The sequence below is a fragment of the Gobio gobio genome, assembly GCF_949357685.1.
Source record: "Gobio gobio genome assembly, chromosome: 14".
Taxonomy (NCBI): Eukaryota; Metazoa; Chordata; class Actinopteri; order Cypriniformes; family Gobionidae; genus Gobio; species Gobio gobio.
This window is the reverse complement of record NC_137107.1, coordinates 2,512,718-2,534,238: the sequence shown is the minus strand read 5'-3', so window position 1 is coordinate 2,534,238 and position 21,521 is coordinate 2,512,718. Positions and strand designations below refer to the sequence as shown.

Sequence of the window (21,521 nt, the reverse complement as noted above, 5' to 3'; positions counted from 1 at the left end):
TGAACTGTCATAACAACATCCTAGACCAGGGATCGGGAACCCTTTTGTCATGAAGTGCCATTTTTAAGTTTTCGAGTTAAACACTGCCACAACCTCACCTAAAATGTGAAAAAAATGCCCTCTCTTTCGGTCTTTTAATGATTGGAAAGCTATCCGATCAGAGAAAGCATGTGAAGTGACCAGGTACACATGAACGGGGTTTCCACATGTATCACAGTCATTTTGTGTGTGGAATGTTTATTATAACTCAATATACTTGGTTGAATATCTCCAAAATTTATAGCATTGACTACACTCTAAAAATGCTGAATTGTTTCAACTAGGGCTGTCAAAATGAACGCGTTAATAATGCATTAACGCAAATTAATTTTAACGGCACTACTTTTATTAACGCAGCGCACATTTTCTGTTTGATCCGTGGCCTAGCCCGTAGTTGGAGAAATTGAGAGCAGCCATAGACGTAAAGGATGCAGCAGCAAACAGAAATAGGGAAAGAAAAGGGTTAACATTAACATTACTATTCTGAAACAAGTGACGTTATATAGCCTACATAAGCTAACATTTTTTCTGTTGAACTTTTATTAGACTCCTGGTCGAAATAAAAGAAAAGGGCGTTTTTGCTGCAGTCCAAGTCCGAGCGCGATGCACGAATACACTGCAAGCTCACTCTCCCTCATATCCGAGGTAAATCATTAACACCATCACCACTTACAGTACATGTGTTTTATTGAACTAAATACATTACCATCGGCTAAAACGAATGTGCAGGTTACCTTTCTGAACAAGAACGCTCTAAAGTCCGTGTTTCTCACACTGTTCATGTGAAACGAGTGCAACCGAACTCAGAGCACCTTGTAACGTGTCCGGATGAAAAAAATAGGGATAGCACATTTAACTGGAGAGTTAATGTAAACACGGAGGCGATTGACATTAAACAGCTCGCACTTTATTCCCTGTGAAACTCTCACAAGAGTGCGTCACAAACTCTATTCCGTCCACAGCGTTACTAAATAAAACCAAATAACTAAATGTGAGCAACAGAAAATAATCCGCACACATGGGAGTGCTTGAAGCCCAGTGCGCACACACACAAAACGCAGGCAGTTCAACAGGGAGCACGCAGCTCTTAAAGGGGCCACACTATATTCCTACTCGTTACAACCTCCTCCAGGTATGGTGTGGTACCCTGGTGCGCTTCCAGGTCCGCATGACAGCTTTCACATTACCAATTTTTCATACGAACTGTGCCCCGTTCTGAACTAAACTGCCAGTGTAAAAACGCCCTTTATTTCTATTTTTAAAATGAAAAAAATCACTGCTTATTCTGAATTTTTACGCTAGGCTTAAAGGGTTAGTTCACCCAAAAATGAAAATTCTGTCATTAATGACTTACCCTCATGTCGTTGGACACCCGTCAGACCTCCGTTAATCTTCGGAACACAAATTAAGATCTTTTAGTTGAAATCTGATGGCTCTGAAAGGCCTCCGTTGGCACAATGTACTTTACACTCTCAAAACCCATGAAAGGTACTAAAGACTACAATAATTTTATGAATCGACCAGAATAGTTTTTGTGCACAAAAAAACCCTAAATAACAACTTATAAAGTGATGACCGATTTCAAAACACTGCATCATGAAGCTTCGAAACGTTATGAATCAGTGAGTCGAATCATGATTCGGATCGCGTGTCAAACCGCCAAACTGCTGAAATCATGTGACTTTGGCGATCCAAACCACTGAATCGACTCACTGATTCATAACGCTTCAAAGCTTCAAGATGCTGTGTTTTGAAATCGGTCATCACTATATAAGTCGTTATTTAGGGTTTTTTTGCGCACAAAAACTATTCTCATCTCTTCATAAAGTTATTGTAGAGCCGCTGTAGTGAGATGGACTTTGTAACGACGTCTTTAGTGTCTTTTAAGGGTCTTGAGAGTGTAAAGTTGAGCCAATGGAGGCCTTTCTGAGCCATCGGATTTCAACTAAAATATCTTCATTTGTGTTCTGAATATGGGTCTTACAGGTGTCCAACGACATGAGGGTAAGTAATTAATGACAGAATTTTCATTTTTTGGTGAACTAACCCTTTAAGAGGCATGAACAAGTTCTTTTAAAAACATCTATGACCTTTGATAAGTCTAGTCTTCATGCTCTGTCGAGTATGGTTTCACTAATAATAAACATACATTTGCATAAAGCATGCATATGTGTCCATACCCATGTTGATTAGAGTATTAAAAACTTGAAACATATTAATTTAAGGTATATTTAGGACTGATAAAAATGTGCGAGTAAGCAGCGATTAATCGCGAGTTAACTCATGAAAAATCATGCGATTAATCGTGATTAAATATTTTAATCGATTGACAGCCCTAGTTTCAGCCCATGTTGTTTGTCAAATATAGACAAACCTAACCATTGGTTTAAAAATTGTAATTAAATTTTAAACCCAACGGTTGGGTTTGTCCATATTTAACCCAAACATGGGTGTATGTAGCCACAGCGGAACGAGCTCTAAGCTGTCAGTCAGTAACTTGTGGTCGCGCGAATGGTTTATCAATGGTTTATTCATTGACTTGTACAGTTTAATTCTCACACAATTCTGTCAGGACTACTATCGTCAAAGATGATTGACACTTAGCTTGCCGCTTGATTACATACACCTCGCTTGCGTTTGCTCACATGCCAGAGATTACCCAACACATGTGCCAGTGTTGGCATGCATGCCGACCTCTGTCCTAGAGCAATGAAATACAATACACCTGATACCGTCAAACCCAGTGGAACTGCCAATTACTTGTTTAAGATGACATTGCTTTCACTTATAATTTCAATGACTTTTTATTCCTGGTTAAATTTAGCTCACTAACAAATAACATCCACAGAAAATAAGAGTATCCCCTCACAAAGGGGGAACAAAGGAAGAACTTTGTCTTTGAGTCATTATAACTCACTTTGTTCTATTTTCTGAAAATTTTCTTCCACATTCACATGCAAGGAAGACTTTTAAACTTCAAAGCACAATTTGAAAATAATATCTGTCGCTATAACCATTTCATTGCACCTTCTAATGAATCAAAAACACACTGCTGTTGTTGTTTTCATGGAGTTGTAAAAAGCACTTTTAATGTTGTGCAAGTATCATGAGAGATGTGTTGTTTATTGGCATGTAATTCTCCTCACTGGCTTAATCATACACCTGAACTAGATTAGTGATTGTGATTACTTATCTGGATTATGAACTTTGGATTTAGAAAAAGTCTGTTCAGTGGTATAATTAAATGCTTGATTCTAAGAGTTGATAACTGATATTATGGTAGATGCAATTATAATGAGGGTTACAGTAAATACTGTTGCTGGGTAGCATCCTCTGATCATAATTAAGAAATGGATTGAAGCCCAGTATAATATTGAAGCCAATGCACTGTTATATCAGTAAGTCAAGGCATTCAAATGTTTCCATACTAAGTAGAAATTGCCAGTTGAATGCGTGTTACTATGACTGCATATGTTTTTATGCCTCGTCTTACTTGTGTCACAGCTATATGACATTGCATCTCAAAGTTAGTCTGCTATTGATCTATCTAAGCCAGTGGTTAGGTTTGATTCGCTGCTGTCCCCACTCAGATGGGCCAGCTTGACCAGAACAAATTCTCATTATTTATCATTATAATCAGACAGAAATGGTCCTGACTGAAGTTGTGTTTGTGTGCCTGTCCAACATCTTATTCAGTCAATGGTTAAGTAATTAACTCTGTTACAGTGTATACATACGTGCCGTCATAAAAGCTTATATTGCACAAACTGTGCTGGTAACTAAGGCTTGTAGTGCATTTGTGACATGCAGTAAAAATACAGTAGGTTCAGCAGCAAACTCTTCTCACAGCTGCGCTTCTGCTACACCACACAGCAGAGAAATTATAACTTAACATTGTAAATGTTAAATGACAAATGTGGTGAAATGTGGATTTCACCTGATGCTGGGGAAAAATGACATCAGGGGCCTTAACGCCGTTCATCTTGGCAGCCTTTCTCAGAATGGCCTCGGCCTCCTCAACCCTCCCCTGAGACAGCAGCCATCGCGGAGACTCTGGAATAAACCTGCAAACAGCAACAGATCCTTCATTATCCTCGCAAATTTAAAATTAAATTAAATTCAATAGGTCCTATTATGGTCCTATACACCATGGAACTCCCTGAAAGTTCCATGTAGTCTCCATTGTAATCTTGAGTTTCTTCAGGAACACACGTCACAATATTCCTCATTATAATAATTAATGGGCAGCATAATGATGTGGGGTCTGGTTGAGTTCGTTAGTCGTGTGTTGAAACTGTTATGGTAAGGGGCGGGACATTTCCCAAACACCAATCACAACACACCGCTCCAGCCGACCAATCAGAGCACTGTGTGCTTTTCAGGAGGAGGGGCTTCATAGAGACAGGAACTAAACAGAGCGTTACTGACAGACTGGGAAGAGAGGAGCCGCAACAATGGAGAATATGAGGAGATAATCAACATCAGGGGTCCGTTTATTTAATGTAAACAAGATTAGATTGCATATTTCCATGTCCATGTCCATCTTTGTTTGTTTTGCATTTTGATTTATGTTAAATAAACTGCACTTGGGTTCATCTAAGCTTGCCTCCAGTGGATCACAACATTACAATAAATTGGTCTTGACCCTTTTAAGAAACTTTAATTAATGCAGTCACGTAAAAAATCTGCTTCAAATTGAATCAATAATTGGGAATCATGTTGAAAAAAAAACAGTGCACATTTAATTTATCTTTTATAACTTTTATGTTGGTTTGGTCGTTTGGCCGTTCTCTTGAAATGTGTGTTTTTTGTTTGTTTTTTTTTATTTGTCAAGTTTTTTGCCAGGTGTCTTTTTTAATTATATGATATCATTACGTTGCTGTCTTGTCGTCAGCCAATTGCTGCAGTGATGATCGTGGTTTGTAGTATCGATGCATCTGCCCTCTTCAGGGAATACAAGAACGCGCAGTAATTTTAGATAACTTAATCCAGATTTGTTAATCCAATCCGCAAATTCGTTTGAAGAACCAAATTAGCCAGAGATCAGTTATCACGATTAAAAGATCTGGGATCTGTCAAATCATCTCAGATGTATTAAGCGAGGTATGAAGAACGGACCCCTGTTCTGGTAGAGCCAATAAACAACATAAAGGCTTAATAAGGTCTCTAACATTTGTTACTGTACTGTGAGCTAACCAGAACAAACAATAAACAGTGTCATCGAGTCTTCGAGTCAGGAGTTTATCACACTGAGCATCTACAATGGTGCAAGAACCTGTAACCCCGGTAGGCGCACATTTCTATTCTAACCCTTTAACTAGATTCCGCTTCTCTGTTTGCGATCGGATCATTTTAAGCCGCTAAACCGGGAATGTTTTTAGTTCATTGATCCGGTAAGTGAATTAATTCAAACGACCAGGCTAATCACATCATCAGAGATGGCAGAGAGAATAGAGACTTGCGGCCAGTGAATTATTAATTCCAGTGTTTAGCTTTAAAACAAGAGCTGTGTCATATTCTGTGATTGTGCAGTCAGATGATAAGCAAACTATGTTTCTCAGCTGGATAAAGCAAACCAGCGTCTCGCTAGTAAAGTTCTGATAGATGAGAGATCACATGAAGATCCAGTGCCAGTGTAAAATCAGCCTAAGAGTGTAGAGTCACAGACTCAAATCTGCAACATCCACATGGGCCAGTCAGAGAGGCCGGAGAGCTTTAAACCGAACTGCGAGTTCTAAACTCTTGATGGAAGATCAAAGTATAATCAGATTATACAAACTTTAACTTATAGAAAAGACCTACCACCAAAGGGGCATGCAGAAGAACCCAGGGACGGTGAGGGCCAGCAGCAGCATTCTCCAGTCTCGCAGGAAGTAGGAAGCCAGCGGAAGCATCATATACCCGATAGAGAAGAAAAGACACACACCCAGAGTGGAGTAGATGTCACGAACGGATGGGCTAAATATTTCCATTCCTAGAAAAAGGACATTTCATAAAGAATAGTAGTTTAATCCAGGATCTACACTCTGAATTATTGAGAATGATTCTGAGACAAAAACATGCGTTTGTTTTTAAACTCATTCTTAAAATGTGTTAGTAGAGCAAATGTGCTGCCAGTCATCATTTTCAATAATTAGCTGTTATACACCGATCAGGCATAACATTATGAGCACCTTCCTAAAATTATGTTGTTTGGTGTGTGTGTTTTACACAGGGTGTGCGTGATGTGTCAGTGCAGTAGTACTGGGATAGTAGTGCTTGTAGTTTAGTAGATAATGCATGCAGCATGCTACTTCTGCTCGCTACCCTCTGCTTACAGCTACGTTTACCGACTAGCCCTTGTGCAAGGGTAAAAAAAGGAGCCGAGTGCGTAAGTCTCCTCCTGTCGGTACACAGTGTGCATGCCCACCAAGCAGTGGACATGTCCTGGCACCCGACAACCACAGACCCAGCTATTGGTAAATAGTCCCATTGCCTTCTGGGGTAGCCTATAGAGGCAAAGGCTAAGGGAGCACACGCCTAAAAAAAACACGTCAAAAGACCTCAATGTCGGAACAAGCGGAGGATGATGGCTGCCTTAAGGGGAGCATCACAATGGCCTCCACACGTTAAATACCGCCACGCACAGTCGTCCTCCACAAAGGGAATCCACCCTACCACCCTGGATAAAAGCCTATGGCGACCAGCAAGTGGCGACGGGGGCAGGGTTGTGTAGCCTGGGAGTCAGAATCTGTCGCTGGGCTCTTGGAACGAGGCAGAAGAGCTCTTCGGCAGCTACACACATGACTAAGCAGTCCTATTTAGGATCCACTCTGCTTACCCCACATGGGGAAGGGGCTAGAAAAGATGCCCTAAAAATAGCCTGCCTCAAACCTCCCGACTGGATTACCGCCTCCAGAGGGAACACCCCATTTGCGGTAAGAAACAAAATAAATTCAATTTTGGAGCCTGGAATGTGCACACTCAGTGACAGTGACAGACCTGAGAGACGAACCGCTATCATAGCCAGAGAACTGCAGAGATACCGGATTGATATAGCTGCTCTCTCCGAAACTCGACAGGTAGGTGAAGGGCAGCTGAAGGTGGAGAAAGGTGGCTACACTTTCTTCTGGAAAGGAAAGTCAGCCGATGAGGCTAGAAACCATGGAGTTGGACTTGCCATCAAAAACCAGCTTGTTAACCACCTCTCCGAACTTCCCGTGGGGATCAGTGAGCGCCTCATGACAATCCGCCTGGTGTTGGTCTATGGGCCTATGCCCCTACCCTAGACTCCGATGTGGAAACTTTTTACGCCTGCCTGGAAGAAACCCTGTCAAAAATCCCCAGGGAGGACAAGATCATCCTCCTTGGAGACTTTAATGCTAGGGTAGGCCGGGACCAACACCTCTGGAAGGGCACTATTGGCAAGGAGGGCATCGGCAACATCAACTCCAATGGAGTGCTTGTCATTACCAATACTCTCAATCGACAGAAAAACAAATTTAAGGCATCTTGGAGACACCCTCGCTCCAAGGAAAAGGTACCTTATTGATTATGTAATTGTAAGGGCCAGGGACCGCTGTGATGTTCACATCACAAGGGCCATGATAGACTCTGACAACTGCTGGACAGACCACCGCCTCATCCGATCCACAATGTCCATCAAACTTGAAAAAGGAGGATGATTCAAAAGAAGCAGACCCGGCAAAGACTGAACCTTGACAGCCTGAATGAAACTCCCATCCAGCAACTACTTCAGGACTCTCTCTCTCTCTCTCTCTCTCTCTCTCAAGAAAAGTCTTCAGCAAGAAGAATATCCTGATAACATCGAAGAGCACTGGAGCCTTCTCAAATCCACCATCCATGACTCATGTAAATCCACCCTTGGATATCAGTCCAGGAAACATCAGGACTGGTTTGATGGAAATTATACAGAGATAGAAAAACTTATCTCTAGAAAACGAAAAGCCTTCAGAGTGTGGCAAAATGACATAACATGAGAGGCCAAAAGGGCAGCACACTCTAGAGCCAAGGCTGACGTTCAGAGATTGGTGAGGAAGCTCAAGAACAACTAGTGTACAGAAAAGTTTCCAGAACTCCAGAGTCTGGCAGACTCAGGTAACACCAGAGGTTTCTTTAACGCCACTAAGGCAGTCTATGGCCCTAGCCACCGCGGTTTAAATCCCCTGCACCCAAAAGATGGACAGACTCTTCTGAAAGACAATGACTTCATCAACGCACGTTGGAAGGAGCACTTTCAAGAACTTCCGAACCGTGACGTGACAGTTCAGCCGAACCAGACATCGCCGACCATGTCCCGCAGAGTCCCATCAGAGAAGACATGGGGGAACCTCCTACCGAAACTGAGGTTCACAATGCCATCAAAAATCTCAGGAACAACAAGGCCACTGGTCCTAATGGGATCCCCGCTGAGATTTTAAAGGAAGGAGGACCAAGGCTCTGGCACCACATCCACCATCTACTCATCAAGGTCTGGGAAAGGGAAGAGCTCCCCTCAGAGCTCTGGGATGCCCAAATTGTTACCATATTCAAGAAAGGGGACATGGCTGAATGCGGAAACTACAGAGGCATTTCGCTCTCGTCAACAACTGGCAAAGTCCTTGCTCGTGTCCTCGTCAACCGCCTGGTACCACTATCTAAGGAGATACTCCCTGAATCACAGTGTGGTTTCGGTCCATCTAGGGGAACAACTGACATGATCTTTTCTGCTCGCCAACTACAAGAAAAGTGTCGGGAACAAGGCAAGGCACGGAAAGTTTATTTGTGTATTTCATACACATTGGCAATTCAAGGTGCTTTACACAGAAATGGAATTAAAATATTCTCAAGTAAATAAATAAAAAAAAATAAATAAATAAATAAAAAAAAAAAAAAAAAAAATATATATATATATATATATATATATATATATATATATATATATATATATATATATATATATATATATATATATATATATATATATATATATATATATATTGGAGAAAAAAATGGAGAGTCTGGTTTACTTTAAAAATATTTGTCAGGTTAACTGTGTTTAAACAGTACCCTTGCACAAAAATCTTCTTGGCCTAACTAGAGGGCGTTCTCTAGATGTTTTACCCGTCAGAGCAGATCTAAACGAGTCTTCCTGGCACTGGAGGGAGTACTCAAAAAATATTTGTCAGGTAACTGTGCATTTAAACATTACCCTTACAGTAAAATTTTCCTGGACAGGAACACCAGGGCTATCTCTACCTTCTATGGGATCAATCAATCAATCCTACCACCACAGGAAATCACACAACTTACCTGTGATGTAGGATGACTTCTCAGACCTGTATTTCTTGGCTGATAAGGGAACAAGGACTGCCTCTGTACATGGCCTTTATAGACTTGGCAAAGGCCGTTGACTCCATGGATCAGCAGGCACTGTGGAGCATACTATCAAAGTATGGATGTCATGCCAAATACATCCGTGTCAGCCACAGTGCTCAACAGTGGCTCTGAATCTCTCTGAATCTCTGAATCCATTTACTGTAGAAACTAGGGTCAAACAGGGATGTATTATTGGACCCACATCTTTATTTGCTATCTTTATTGAAGACATACTTCACCTTCTTGGCCAAGAGTTGCCACAGGGGATCCAAATACTTTATAGGACTGACGGTAGGCTCTTCAAACTTAACAGGTTTAAACCCAAGAGTAAAGTCAGGAACACCACCACCATGGAGCTGCAATACGCTGATGATAACGCTATTGCATCACACTCCCCTAAGACCTCCACGGCATCCTAAATGCCTTTACCAAGGCATACAGAGCCCTGGGTCTGGCCTTGAACATCAAGAAAACTCTGGTTCTGTATCAAACACCACCCAACAAGCCATCACTCCAGCCCTTCATCAAAGTAGAAAACACCACTCTGGAAAGCGTGGACCACGTCACCTACCTTGGCAGCATTCTCTCTTCCAAAGCTGATATTTGGTTGTCTAATAACTGGAAGGTTGGTGGTTCTATCCCCGGTTCCACCTGATCAAGTGTCGAGGTGTCCATGAGCAAGACACTTAACCCCAGCTGCGCCCGATGAGCTGGATGGCGCTTTGCATGGCTGACACCGCTGTTGGTGTATGAATGAGTGAATGTGAGGCAATATGTAAAGCGCTTTGGTGGCCATGGGTCTGTTAAAAGCGCTATATAAATGCAGTCCATTTACCAGCATTAACTTCTTGAGCAGTTTGAGCTCCAGTAGCTTGTCTGTTTGATCGGACCACACGGGCCAGCCTTCGCTCCCCAAGTGCATCAATGAGCCTTGGCCGCCCATGCCCTGTGGCCGGTTCTCCACTGGTCCTTCATGACCCTGTGGCCGGTTCTCCACTGGTCCTCCATGACCCTGTGGCCGGTTCTCCACTGGTCCTTCATGACCCTGTGGCCGGTTCTCCACTGGTCCTCCATGACCCTGTGGCCGGTTCTCCACTGGTCCTTCATGACCCTGTGGCCGGTTCTCCACTGGTCCTCCATGACCCTGTGGCCGGTTCTCCACTGGTCCTCCATGACCCTGTGGCCGGTTCTCCACTGGTCCTCCATGACCCTGTGGCCGGTTCTCCACTGGTCCTCCATGACCCTGTGGCTGGTTCTCCACTGGTCCTTCATGACCCTGTGGCCGGTTCTCCACTGGTCCTCCATGACCCTGTGGCCGGTTCTCCACTGGTCCTTCATGACCCTGTGGCCGGTTCTCCACTGGTCCTCCATGACCCTGTGGCCTGTTCTCCACTGGTCCTTCATGACCCTGTGGCCGGTTCTCCACTGGTCCTCCATGACCCTGTGGCCGGTTCTCCACTGGTCCTCCATGACCCTGTGGCTGGTTCTCCACTGGTCCTTCATGACCCTGTGGCCGGTTCTCCACTGGTCCTCCATGACCCTGTGGCCGGTTCTCCACTGGTCCTCCATGACCCTGTGGCTGGTTCTCCACTGGTCCTCCATGACCCTGTGGCCGGTTCTCCACTGGTCCTTCCTTGGAGCACTTCTGATAGAGACTGACCACTGTAGACCGGGAACACCCCACAAGAGCTGCAGTTTTGGAGATGCTCTGACCCAGTCGTCTAGCCGTCACAATCTGGCCCTTGTCAAACTCGCTCAAATCCTTACGCTTGCCCATTTTTCCTGCTTCTAACACATCAAATCTGAGGACAAAATGTTCACTTGCTGCCTAATATATCCCACCCACTAACAAGTGCCGTGATGAAGAGATAATCAGTGTTATTCACTTCATAATGTTATGCCTGACTGGTGTATGACTGAAAACAGTACAGTAATGTAAATATTAGTTGTGATTATTCAAGGCAAATATAAAGCGTACACTAAACAAACCACGGCACATCAAAAGCCTTTACCTAAAGCAAATGCTGTCAAATAGTTTGAAATCTGGCCCATTCCAGCAATGAAAAACAACAAGCAAAAAATCAACCAAGATGGGGAGAAGACTTGAATGAAGGTGAATACCGTCTGAATCGCCATGGTAACAAACAGCACTATTTTCCTGCCAAACCTGAAAACCAAGAAGAAACAAGTTTATTTCCAATAGGCAACTTTCCAGTTTTTACAAGAGTGCAGTGACTGAGCGCTTTTTGCTCACTTTCTGTATACAGTCCACTGGATTCACAATTTGAATAAAATTTTGGAAAATATGCATAATGATAACTATAGCAACAGACAGGACAAAAATACTATACAATACGTCAATGGTATTAAGTATTGGTATTAAGTGTAAATGCAAACTAATACACCAGCCACTTGTCCTATGTAATGTTTTTTTATTTTTTTATTTTTATTTTTTTATTATGCAAACAGACAAGTACAATATTTACAAATGAGAAATTAGATGAACATTACATAGACCAACAAAACATACATTATGGTCAGTACGATTTGGGTATATATGCGTGTGTTTGTGTGTGTGTGTGTTCGTGTGTGTGCAACTGTAAGTGTACTTGGGTGTGAGGATGGAAAAATATATGAACAAAGGAGCATGTAGGAAAGTACAACAGACATAACCAGAAAAAGAAAAGAAAATTAACAAAATACAATAAATAATACTAATTTTAAATGACAAAAATAATGATGATGAAGATAGTAATGGTATCCCAAAAAAAAAAAAAAAAAAAAAAAATTATATGTTTTGTTTGTAATGTAATGTAAACTATGTAATGTTTAACATGTTTCATTGTTCTTCATTTTAATTGAGAAATATTTAAAGGCTACATGTTGTTTATGTATTATTTACTTAATTCTGTGAATTCAGGTAAAATCTTTGCCATTGGGACTCGGGGAAATGTCCCAATTATCCTGAATAAACCCAATCCCAGCCCGGCCTTCAGATGATTCTGCTTCTTTTGAAACTATTTTCATTTGGCAGAGAAAAAAAATACAAACTAAATGGCCAGTTTTAGTTTCAAACACTAATGACTTGCTTTAATACAGCAGTTCATAAACAATATCACACTTGCAATCGTACTGCAATCCTGAAATCCCAATCAATCAGGATTCTAATTCTTTGCCAAATGCAATTTTTGTGCTTTTCATCAAACAATTATAATGTTCACATATGATTTGTGGGGGGAAAAAAAGGTTTGATGCTTTCTAACCTGTCAGCAATCTGTCCAGAGATGAAAGAACCGGTCAGAACACCAGAGAAGAAGAGCGAGGTGGTCAATGGAACTCTCCAGTCATCAGAACACACCAAATCCCACTGAACAAAAAACGCATGTTAAAGTGATTATATCCATTTGTAGAAGGAAAACAAAAAACATTTTCAAAGTTAAGTTGTTATAAGTTAAGGTCTGACCCATGAAAGCCACTGAATGGAGTGATTTACATTATTCTGACACTGATAGAATACAGGAAAAGGACCGGGGCTAGTTGTCACAAGGGCTATAACAGTAACTTTATGGATTTTTTTGTCTGAGTAAAAAAGTGCTTGTCTCAAAAATAAATGGATTTTGTTTATTCTGACTCTCTGATATTCTAATCAGAGTTCTAATTAGCTTTTACATATTTAACCTTTATAAAGGGTGTTTTTTTCCTAATCTTATTAAAGTTGTTTCATCTTTCTTTTTAGTTTTTTTGTATTTGATCAATAAATTCAGTAAAAATAAGACACTATAGGGCTGTTACCAATCAAATTAAATCATTTACACTGAAAAATTACAACTTTTAATAGACAAATAAGAAATGTTGGCGAAAGACTTTTATACATGAAACTAACCTGCCAGTAGGTGGCGGCAGGTGACTGACATAGCAAGTGAGTCATGGAGTCATTCATTCAAATGATTCATTCAAACTGATTCATTCAGAAATGAGGCAGTTGTTCATGAATGGGTTATTGAATCTTTGAGTCAACCGATTTTTTCAGAACTCTGAATCATTCAATAATGAAACAAGGTTGAGTGTTGCTGTGAGATGTGCTATGTTTCTGTTCTGATCTTTATTTGGAACTATTTTTGCTGCCCAAATAGAACAAAAACAGGTACAATAATTTGATTACACAAGAATTCTAAGGAATTCTGATAAGAATTCTGGGGAGCGAGCTGGAAAACAGAGCGGGTTATCAGAATATGTGGATCTTTAGCACAGTGAAAAAAAGAAAGCTTTTATGGGCATCCTCTGGAGGTTGGGGGAAAGGAGGAGAGGAGAGGGGAGGGGGCGAGAGGAATACCTCAGCCAATGAGGGCAGAGGGGCAGTGTCTCTAGTAGGCATTTTCATGTTGCGATTAATTACTGAAGCTTTTATCACGGTATACGGTATTATCACGATATTGAAATAAGTTTCAAAAAAAGTGTTGTCATATTATAACAGGTTTAATAACTTTCTTATAACAAAAGAACCAAACATTTAAATACAATAAAACAATACACAAAAATGTATAAAGTAAACAAATATTTAAAACAGATTAAAGTGCTAAAGAATTATAAAGAACGACACGTAACAATTTACAATAAAGTCTCACCAGTTAATGCTTTAACAAAGAGCGAATAGCTACATTTTTACAGAAGTTATTATTCTTTGATAATGTTAGTTAAAAAAAGCAACTGTTAGTGTTAGTTCAGCTCCATTAAATAATACAGTTACAACTTTTGATTTTAATAATGTGTTATTAAATGCTGAAATGTACATTTAACTCAGATTAATACATGCTTTAGAAGTATTTTTCATTGTCAGATTGTTAATTAATGAACTAATGTTAAATAATGGAGCCTTATTGTAAAGTGTGTGATTGAACAACAGTCAGAACATATTCAAACAATATCTAGGGCATGTAATTTATTCCAGATTAAAATGTAAAATGTAGTTTGAAAATGAATAGCCTAAAGTCTTTAGTTATTAGGTTATGTGATGAGCGGGGAAACGGCTGCATTTCTGCTGTTCCGTCAGCGCCCTCTGCTGTCAGAGAGTGAATGTGCACTTCAGCGCCTCCTTCACTCATTCCGCCATGTGCTCGGCTCATTCCTCTTTGACGTGTTGTTCATTTTAAACGGTTGATGGGTAAAGTATTCTTAAAATTCATTCTAAAAATTTGAATAATTCTGTAGTAAATGTTGTTTGTACGGGAAGAAGGAGGCGGGAACCGGCGAACATTAAACAAACTTTTAATCAAAATAAAATGGCGGCGACAGCCCCTCACGGTCGACTGCCGCCTACATACAAACAAACACAATGAAAATAAAAAGCTGCAGCCCCTCACGGTCGACTGCAGCAACACATAACAAAATATAAATAAAACTCAACATAAAATCCAGGCCTGGTCCTCTCTCGTCCCTCACTGTTGTCGCTCCTCCTTTATAGTCCCTCACTCCTCCGCAAGGGCCGAGATCGCTGCGGCGCGCAGCTGGCGCTCATCCTCCCTGATGAGCGCCGCCTCGTCCCGCCCTCACGGTCCCTCGGCCTCGCTGCCCGCCACATACCCCCAACGCCCTTCGCAGGCCGGGGGGTACTCCCGAGTCTGCGCTCTACTCCCCCCCCCCCCCCCCTCCCCGGGGGGGCCGATCACGGCGGCCGCGGGACCTGGGGGTAAGAACAGCGAGGTGAGAGAACGGAGAGAGGAACCTGAGGAGCGACAGGGACGAGAGAGTGGAGAGAGGAGAAAAGAGAGAAAGAAAAAAAAAAAAATTCTGGTCCGGTTCCCAGACACACTGCCGCTCGGTCCTCAGCCAGCCAAGAGGTTCTTCTTCGCGGTGCCATGCGGTGGTACTGGACGGCCGGTGGACGGCTCGACGCTCCTCCGCCCCCTGGCGGCCGGCGGTGGCTCCTCCTGTCGAGGGCAGCCGGCAGCGAGTCCCGCGCGCTCCCTGCCCCTCCCCTACACGGCGGAGGGATACAGGCTTCGGCCCACGGCGAACGCCGGTGACTCCTCCGCGCTCCCTCTAGGACGGCAGCCACCCCACCTCGACCCAGGGGCACGGCAGCGAGCTCTCCGTCCCACCGACCTTCATCCGCTCCAGCACCACCGCTTCGGGCAGCCGCTCGCGGACTTCTCTCCTCCGCGCTGCCCGAACTCCGCGGCACCGCGATCCCCCTCAGCTGCGAGGGCTCTTCGACAGCGCGTCCCTCCTTCCTCCCGGGTTTCGGCACCACTGTAGTAAATGTTGTTTGTACGGGAAGAAGGAGGCGGGAACCGGCGAACAATCAAAACATTTAATCAAAATAAAATGGCGGCGGCAGCCCCTCACGGTCGACTGCCGCCTACACACACACAAACACAAAATGAAAACAAAAAGGCTGCAGCCCCTCGCGGACGACTGCAGCGTGCACATAACAAAAACGTCCAGGCCTGGTCCTCTCTCGTCCCTCACTGTTGTCGCTCCTCCTTTATAGTCCCCAGTGCTTAATTTGTAAAGTGGGAGATCCCGGAGCGCAGAGGGGGGGTGGATCCGGCGACTCAAAACGCAGGTTGGAGGTAACGGAACAAAACATTTTTTACACTGCCTATAGCATATATATATGTATTCGGGTGACATTATTTTTTTATCACTTTCATTAAATTTTGCTTTGTAGAAAAAGCCTTTCTTTGAAACGAATTTCGTTTTGTATAAATTGTATATTAATTTTAGTAAATGTTGCATTAACTAATTGCTTGTATTTAATAAATAAAAAGCAAATATAACAGACAATATAATAACCGTGAAATGGAGGCACCGGTGCGCCGCGTTCAGTTGCATTGCGCGTGAACTGCAGCGCATCTAATCATAAATAAATTAAACTCAGCATAGGCCTATGCATACATTAGCCATTAAATATATTTGTTGCATTGGATGGTATCCTTTCTACAACAGACCAGGGATTTCTCGCGGCTCGCATCAGAAGAGCATTGCGTCAATAGACCGCAAAACAAACAAGGCCGCCTATGTAGCCTATTCAAGGCAATTTTTATTTTTATTTCAGAACATGCACTGCACGGGTGCGAAATGTAAAAAAATACACTGCATGAATTGTTTTCACAAGCAGTTATTTTTCGGAATATTAAATTAACCAAGAAAAAAAAAGTAGAATATAGTATAGTATATATAGAATATATATATATATATATATATATATATATATATATATATATATATATATATATATATATATATATATATATATATATATATATATATATATATATATATATATATATATATATATATATATATATTACTACATTTCATATAAAACTATATAGTAGGCTATTTTAATGATGCACAAATAATCAACACAAACACATCAGGTCGTTATCCTATTTATCCAGAACGGCCCATACAGCATCGATAGTGCCCTCGATCGGCCTCGATTCTGCTTCTTTCTCTACACCTCGTGTCCAGTGCATTTTTCTAACATCGATCTCAAGGCTCGACAACAAGCGCGAATAGCATGTGTCACTTTAAGTGCTTCACCTTTCGTCGTCCCTCTCCCCTTCCCTTCAAACAAAAAAATGTATGGAACTTTCATAGGGAATAAATACGAACACAAACAATAACATTGAACACTACACAAATAGTATTTTTTTTTTTTTTAAGACGATTAATTTGAATAGTGACATTTGAGGTGCCGGATTCAATAAAAAAGGTTCCGGATCCAACATCGGAGGTGCCGGAACATGTTCCGGCGTGTTCCGGCTCAAATTAAGCCCTGATAGTCCCTCACTCCTCCGCAAGGGCCGAGATCGCTGCGGCGCGCAGCTGGCGCTCATCCTCCCTGATGAGCGCCGCCTCGTCCCGCCCTCACGGTCCCTCGGCCTCGCTGCCCGCCACAAATTCATAATAAATAATTATTCACAGTATTTTTAAGTGCCCATGATAACAATATTGTGCATGTTCATTATTGCGGTATATCATATTACCGTTTACCGGCACATGTCTAGTCTCTAGCCACCGGACCACACCCCTGTGCATGACCCTGGAAGGGTTAACTGACCAAACTGCACTGTGAAACCTTTCACAAATCAGAATAGTTAAGTCAAGTGCTCAGGAAAGCGTTAACTAACCCAAACTGCACTATGAAACTTTTCACAAATCAAAATAGGGAAGTTAAGCGTTCAGGAAAGGGTTAACTGACCCAAACTGCACTGTGAAACCTTTCACAAATCAGAATAGTGAAGTCAAGCGCTCAGGAAAGGGTTAACTGACCCAAACTGCACTGTGAAACCTTTCACAAATCAGAATAGTGAAGTCAAGCGCTCAGGAAAGGGTTAACTGACCCAAACTGCACTATGAAACTTTTCACAAATCAAAATAGGGAAGTTAAGCGTTCAGGAAAGGGTTAACTAACCCAAACTGCACTGTGAAACCTTTCACAAATCAGAATAGTGAAGTCAAGCGCTCAGGAAAGGGTTAACTGACCCAAACTGCACTGTGAAACCTTTCACAAATCAGAATAGTGAAGTTAAAGGGTTAGTTCACCCAAAAATGAAAATTCTGTCATTAATTACTCACCCTCATGTCGTTCGACACCCGTCAGACCTCCGTTCATCTTCAGACACAAATGAAGATATTTTAGTGTAAAGCTGATGCTGAGAAAGGCTTCAGATAGGCCTCCATTGGCATTCAGTACATTTACACTCACAAGACCCATAAAAGGCACTTAAAACATTGTTACAAAGTCCATCTCACCACAGTGACTCTTTTTTTACGATGCGTCGACTCTATTTTACGATGCGACGACAATAGTTTTTTGTGCGCAAAAAAAATCAAAATAACAGCTTTATCCAACTTGTTCTTGTCTTCCGTGTGTGCCTCCACGACGCATGCGTGAGAATATGACGCAGCGCCGGCGTTCGGGAATCCATGAAATGCCACTTTAGCCCCATTTTGAGAACTACGGCGAGACCTAAAGCACGATCAATGTAGAATTCAACAGCTGAGAGACGCACGTCTTCCTCTGCTTGTAAACAAATCTCTTCTGGGTCATGTGTCCGAACGCCGGATCTGCTCATATTCTCACGCATGCGTCGTGGAGACACACACGGAAGACAAGAACAAGCTGGATAAAGGTGTTATTTTGAATTTTTTTTGCGCACAAAAACTATTGTCGTCGCATCGTAAAGTTATTGTAGAGTCACTGTGGTGAGATGGACTTTGTAACGACGTTTTTAGTGCCTTTTATGGGTCTTGTGAGTGTAAATGTACTGAATGCCAATGGAGGCCTATCTGAAGCCTTTCTCAGCATCAGCTTTACACTAAAATATCTTAATTTGTGTTCTGAAGATGAACGGAGGTCTGACGGGTGTCCAACCACATGAGGGTGAGTAATTAATGACAGAATTTTCATTTTTGGGTGAACTAACCCTTTAAGCGCTAAGGAAAGGGTAAACTGACCCAAACTGCACTGTGAAACCTTTCACAAATCACAATAGTCTATTTGAGCCTTAAGGCTAGACCTTGTCTGACCTGGCTAGATGACCATTCTTTAAACACATAAGCTCATGGCTTGGACCGCTATTCACTGGAACATCACCATATGACATTATTACACACACACAAATGGGACAGAGCAATGAGAAACACTGAAACATGATAGCATGTGATTGTTTCTGATATTGATAGTTTCACAAATCAGACTCAAACTAAAACAAGTGATTTTGTATTCCAGCGGTCTGCATATTTCTTCTTTTCACACTCCGACTAGCGGACTTACCGAGGGGTTTGCGCGGTTTCCATAAACTCTTACAGCGGTGACAAACATGTGCAAATGCAGGGTTGCCAACTCTCACGCATTTGGCGTGATACTCACGCTTTCAGGCTCAGTCTCACGCTCTCACGCTGCCCAACTGAACCTCACGCCAAATTGCCAAACCTGCTTTTGATATTAAACAAAGTCTAAGCTTTTACATTTTTTTTTAAGTTTTAATGCGAAATTCAAACAATAAATAGCGTTTTGGCGCTAATATGGCATAACAGTTAAAGCAAGAGTGTTGAAAAACGGAGTTGCGACATGCTCTCTCGTCTCCCGGTGGCGCGCGCGGTCACGTGCTTCACGGAGCTCTCAATACTTCTAGTGCTGTGTCATTACATTTTAATGGCTTGAGACACAACAGCTCCACTTTACAGGTGTTTGCAGCAAGTTTATTGATTATTACGTCAACCATACAGGATCGTTTTACAATGGAGAGTGATGGAGATGCAACATTGTTAACATTAATGTTAATGTTTTTTATTGTATTTAGCCCTCAGGTATTTCTTACTAATTGGTCACAATCATAGTCATTGATGGTCAAATGTGACCATACACCTAAACTATTTTTCAATTGAATAAATGTTGTAAATTTTTAGTTCTTTTGAGATATTTTGGTACTAAACACTATTTGTGCAATAATTATGGTCCATTAATGACCACTTAAAATATTTTTCTTCTAATATTTTTATTTATATTACAATTAGTATAGTAATTAAGGTTAAATTAGAGAATTCTTATTCAAAGAGGCAAATTAGAGTCATTTTGTGGCTCGAAAAATAATAATTTCCATTTGTAATGCCATTACCCACTATAGGTGCCTTTATGGCTCTTTAATCAATATACATGTATCTAATCTAGTTGCTCAAAAAAGTATTGCAGTTTTGCATTTTAATAAATATTTAGATATGAACAAACACTAGATTTCTTTAAATGTGAAATTTTAAAATGTTAATAACGTACATATCCTTATTTCCTTATATGTACAGTAGGCTATGAATTGATACTGAAATCGAAAACGATATACCGTCGTATACCGTCAGCCCCTCAAAAAGAAAATCTCACTCCAACCTGATCTTAAAAGTTGGCAACCCTGCAAATGTTGAATCGTTTTGTACTCAATACCTAATGGCATGCGATGCGTCTATACTGAACTAACTTTGAAAAACTAACAGCGTGACTTCTGCCCTACTCCGGCCCGTCGCTAGCGGGACGACAGGTGGAGACGAACCGGTGCGCGGCTTCAAGAGAGCCCACAGCAACAGCCCATGCCCCGGGGCACAGCTACGGCCCTGCTCTTACCACACATCTGTGCATACTACATAAACACACTAGTCTGGCTCTGGTTTTGCAGAAGTAAGGAGAAAACGAACCTCTGTGACAATCGTGGAGATGTACGTTCCTTTATCATACACCCAGCCGTCCATACAGGCTTCTCGAGGAATATCCGAGACATTCACATCCACCCACGGGAGCAAACCAGTGTCCGAATAGTTCTTCACGATGTCCAGTCGGAGTCTGGAGCATTTCCTGACGCGAGAGTCCTCCTCCTCCTCCAGAGGGAGAGACGCGTTTCTCCATTCATCCGTGATGTTCAGAGCCGCGGGGATGAGGCAGTGATGAGCGGGTGTATCGCCCATGAAGACCATGGATAACCCCGTGAAGCCATTGGGAACAATGCTCAAACACAGAAGAGCGAACACGGTCCTTTGGAAAGGCCCCCAGTCCCCCAGGAACGCGGTGCTGTCATCGTAGTCTGGAGAGTTCATGATAGTCGCAGAACTTCAGAGGAAAGTGAGAGAGGAAGGATCTAAGACACTACACATATTTTACCCCTGTTGAGGTTTAGGGCTGTAATTAGTAATTTGCCTCCTCCCATCAGTGTGTAAAAAAATCCGGTGTTACGAGATTCTCGGTTTATCAGATCTTCAGTTTCAGCTCTCATGAATATTCATGAGTTTCCGTGCGAGGATTATAGGGCAGCATTTTTGACTTTCTCAGTTTGTGTAAATCCGTTTGGTGTTCAGATGAATGGGTTTCTTCTCTCGCCTTGAGTGAAACATCACTCTTGGCGTTTTGATGCCAGATTTTATTACAAAGATTATTTGTACACAGTTTTCCTATAGCTCTCCACCGAGGTGGAGTCAATCTTATACATGTTCAAACTCTGCACCAATTCTTTATCAATTCTTCCATTTGTTGGTTGTGAATCAAGTGTGTTTTGAAAACCAAGCTATTTACATTAGAGTCCCGGCTCATCCTTTAACGGCAGACACAGCTTATCATTCACATCTCCAACATA

At 41.9% G+C, this 21,521-nt stretch overlaps 1 protein-coding gene across 1 annotated transcript in view; it reads right to left on the bottom strand.

Moving 5' to 3' along the window:
- Positions 1-21,096, bottom strand: part of LOC307136881 (solute carrier family 22 member 4-like) — a 42,424-nt gene extending 21,328 nt beyond the window's left edge. Inside the window, exons 1-5 of the mRNA XM_079834214.1 lie at positions 20,593-21,096; positions 12,660-12,763; positions 11,409-11,563; positions 5,842-6,013; positions 3,977-4,103 (exon numbers count right to left, since the gene is read on the bottom strand). Coding sequence (XP_079690340.1) covers positions 3,977-4,103; positions 5,842-6,013; positions 11,409-11,563; positions 12,660-12,763; positions 20,593-20,988 — 954 coding nt within the window. The 5' untranslated portion in view covers positions 20,989-21,096. The remainder of the gene's footprint in view (positions 1-3,976; positions 4,104-5,841; positions 6,014-11,408; positions 11,564-12,659; positions 12,764-20,592) is intronic.
- Positions 21,097-21,521: the final 425 nt, after the last annotated feature.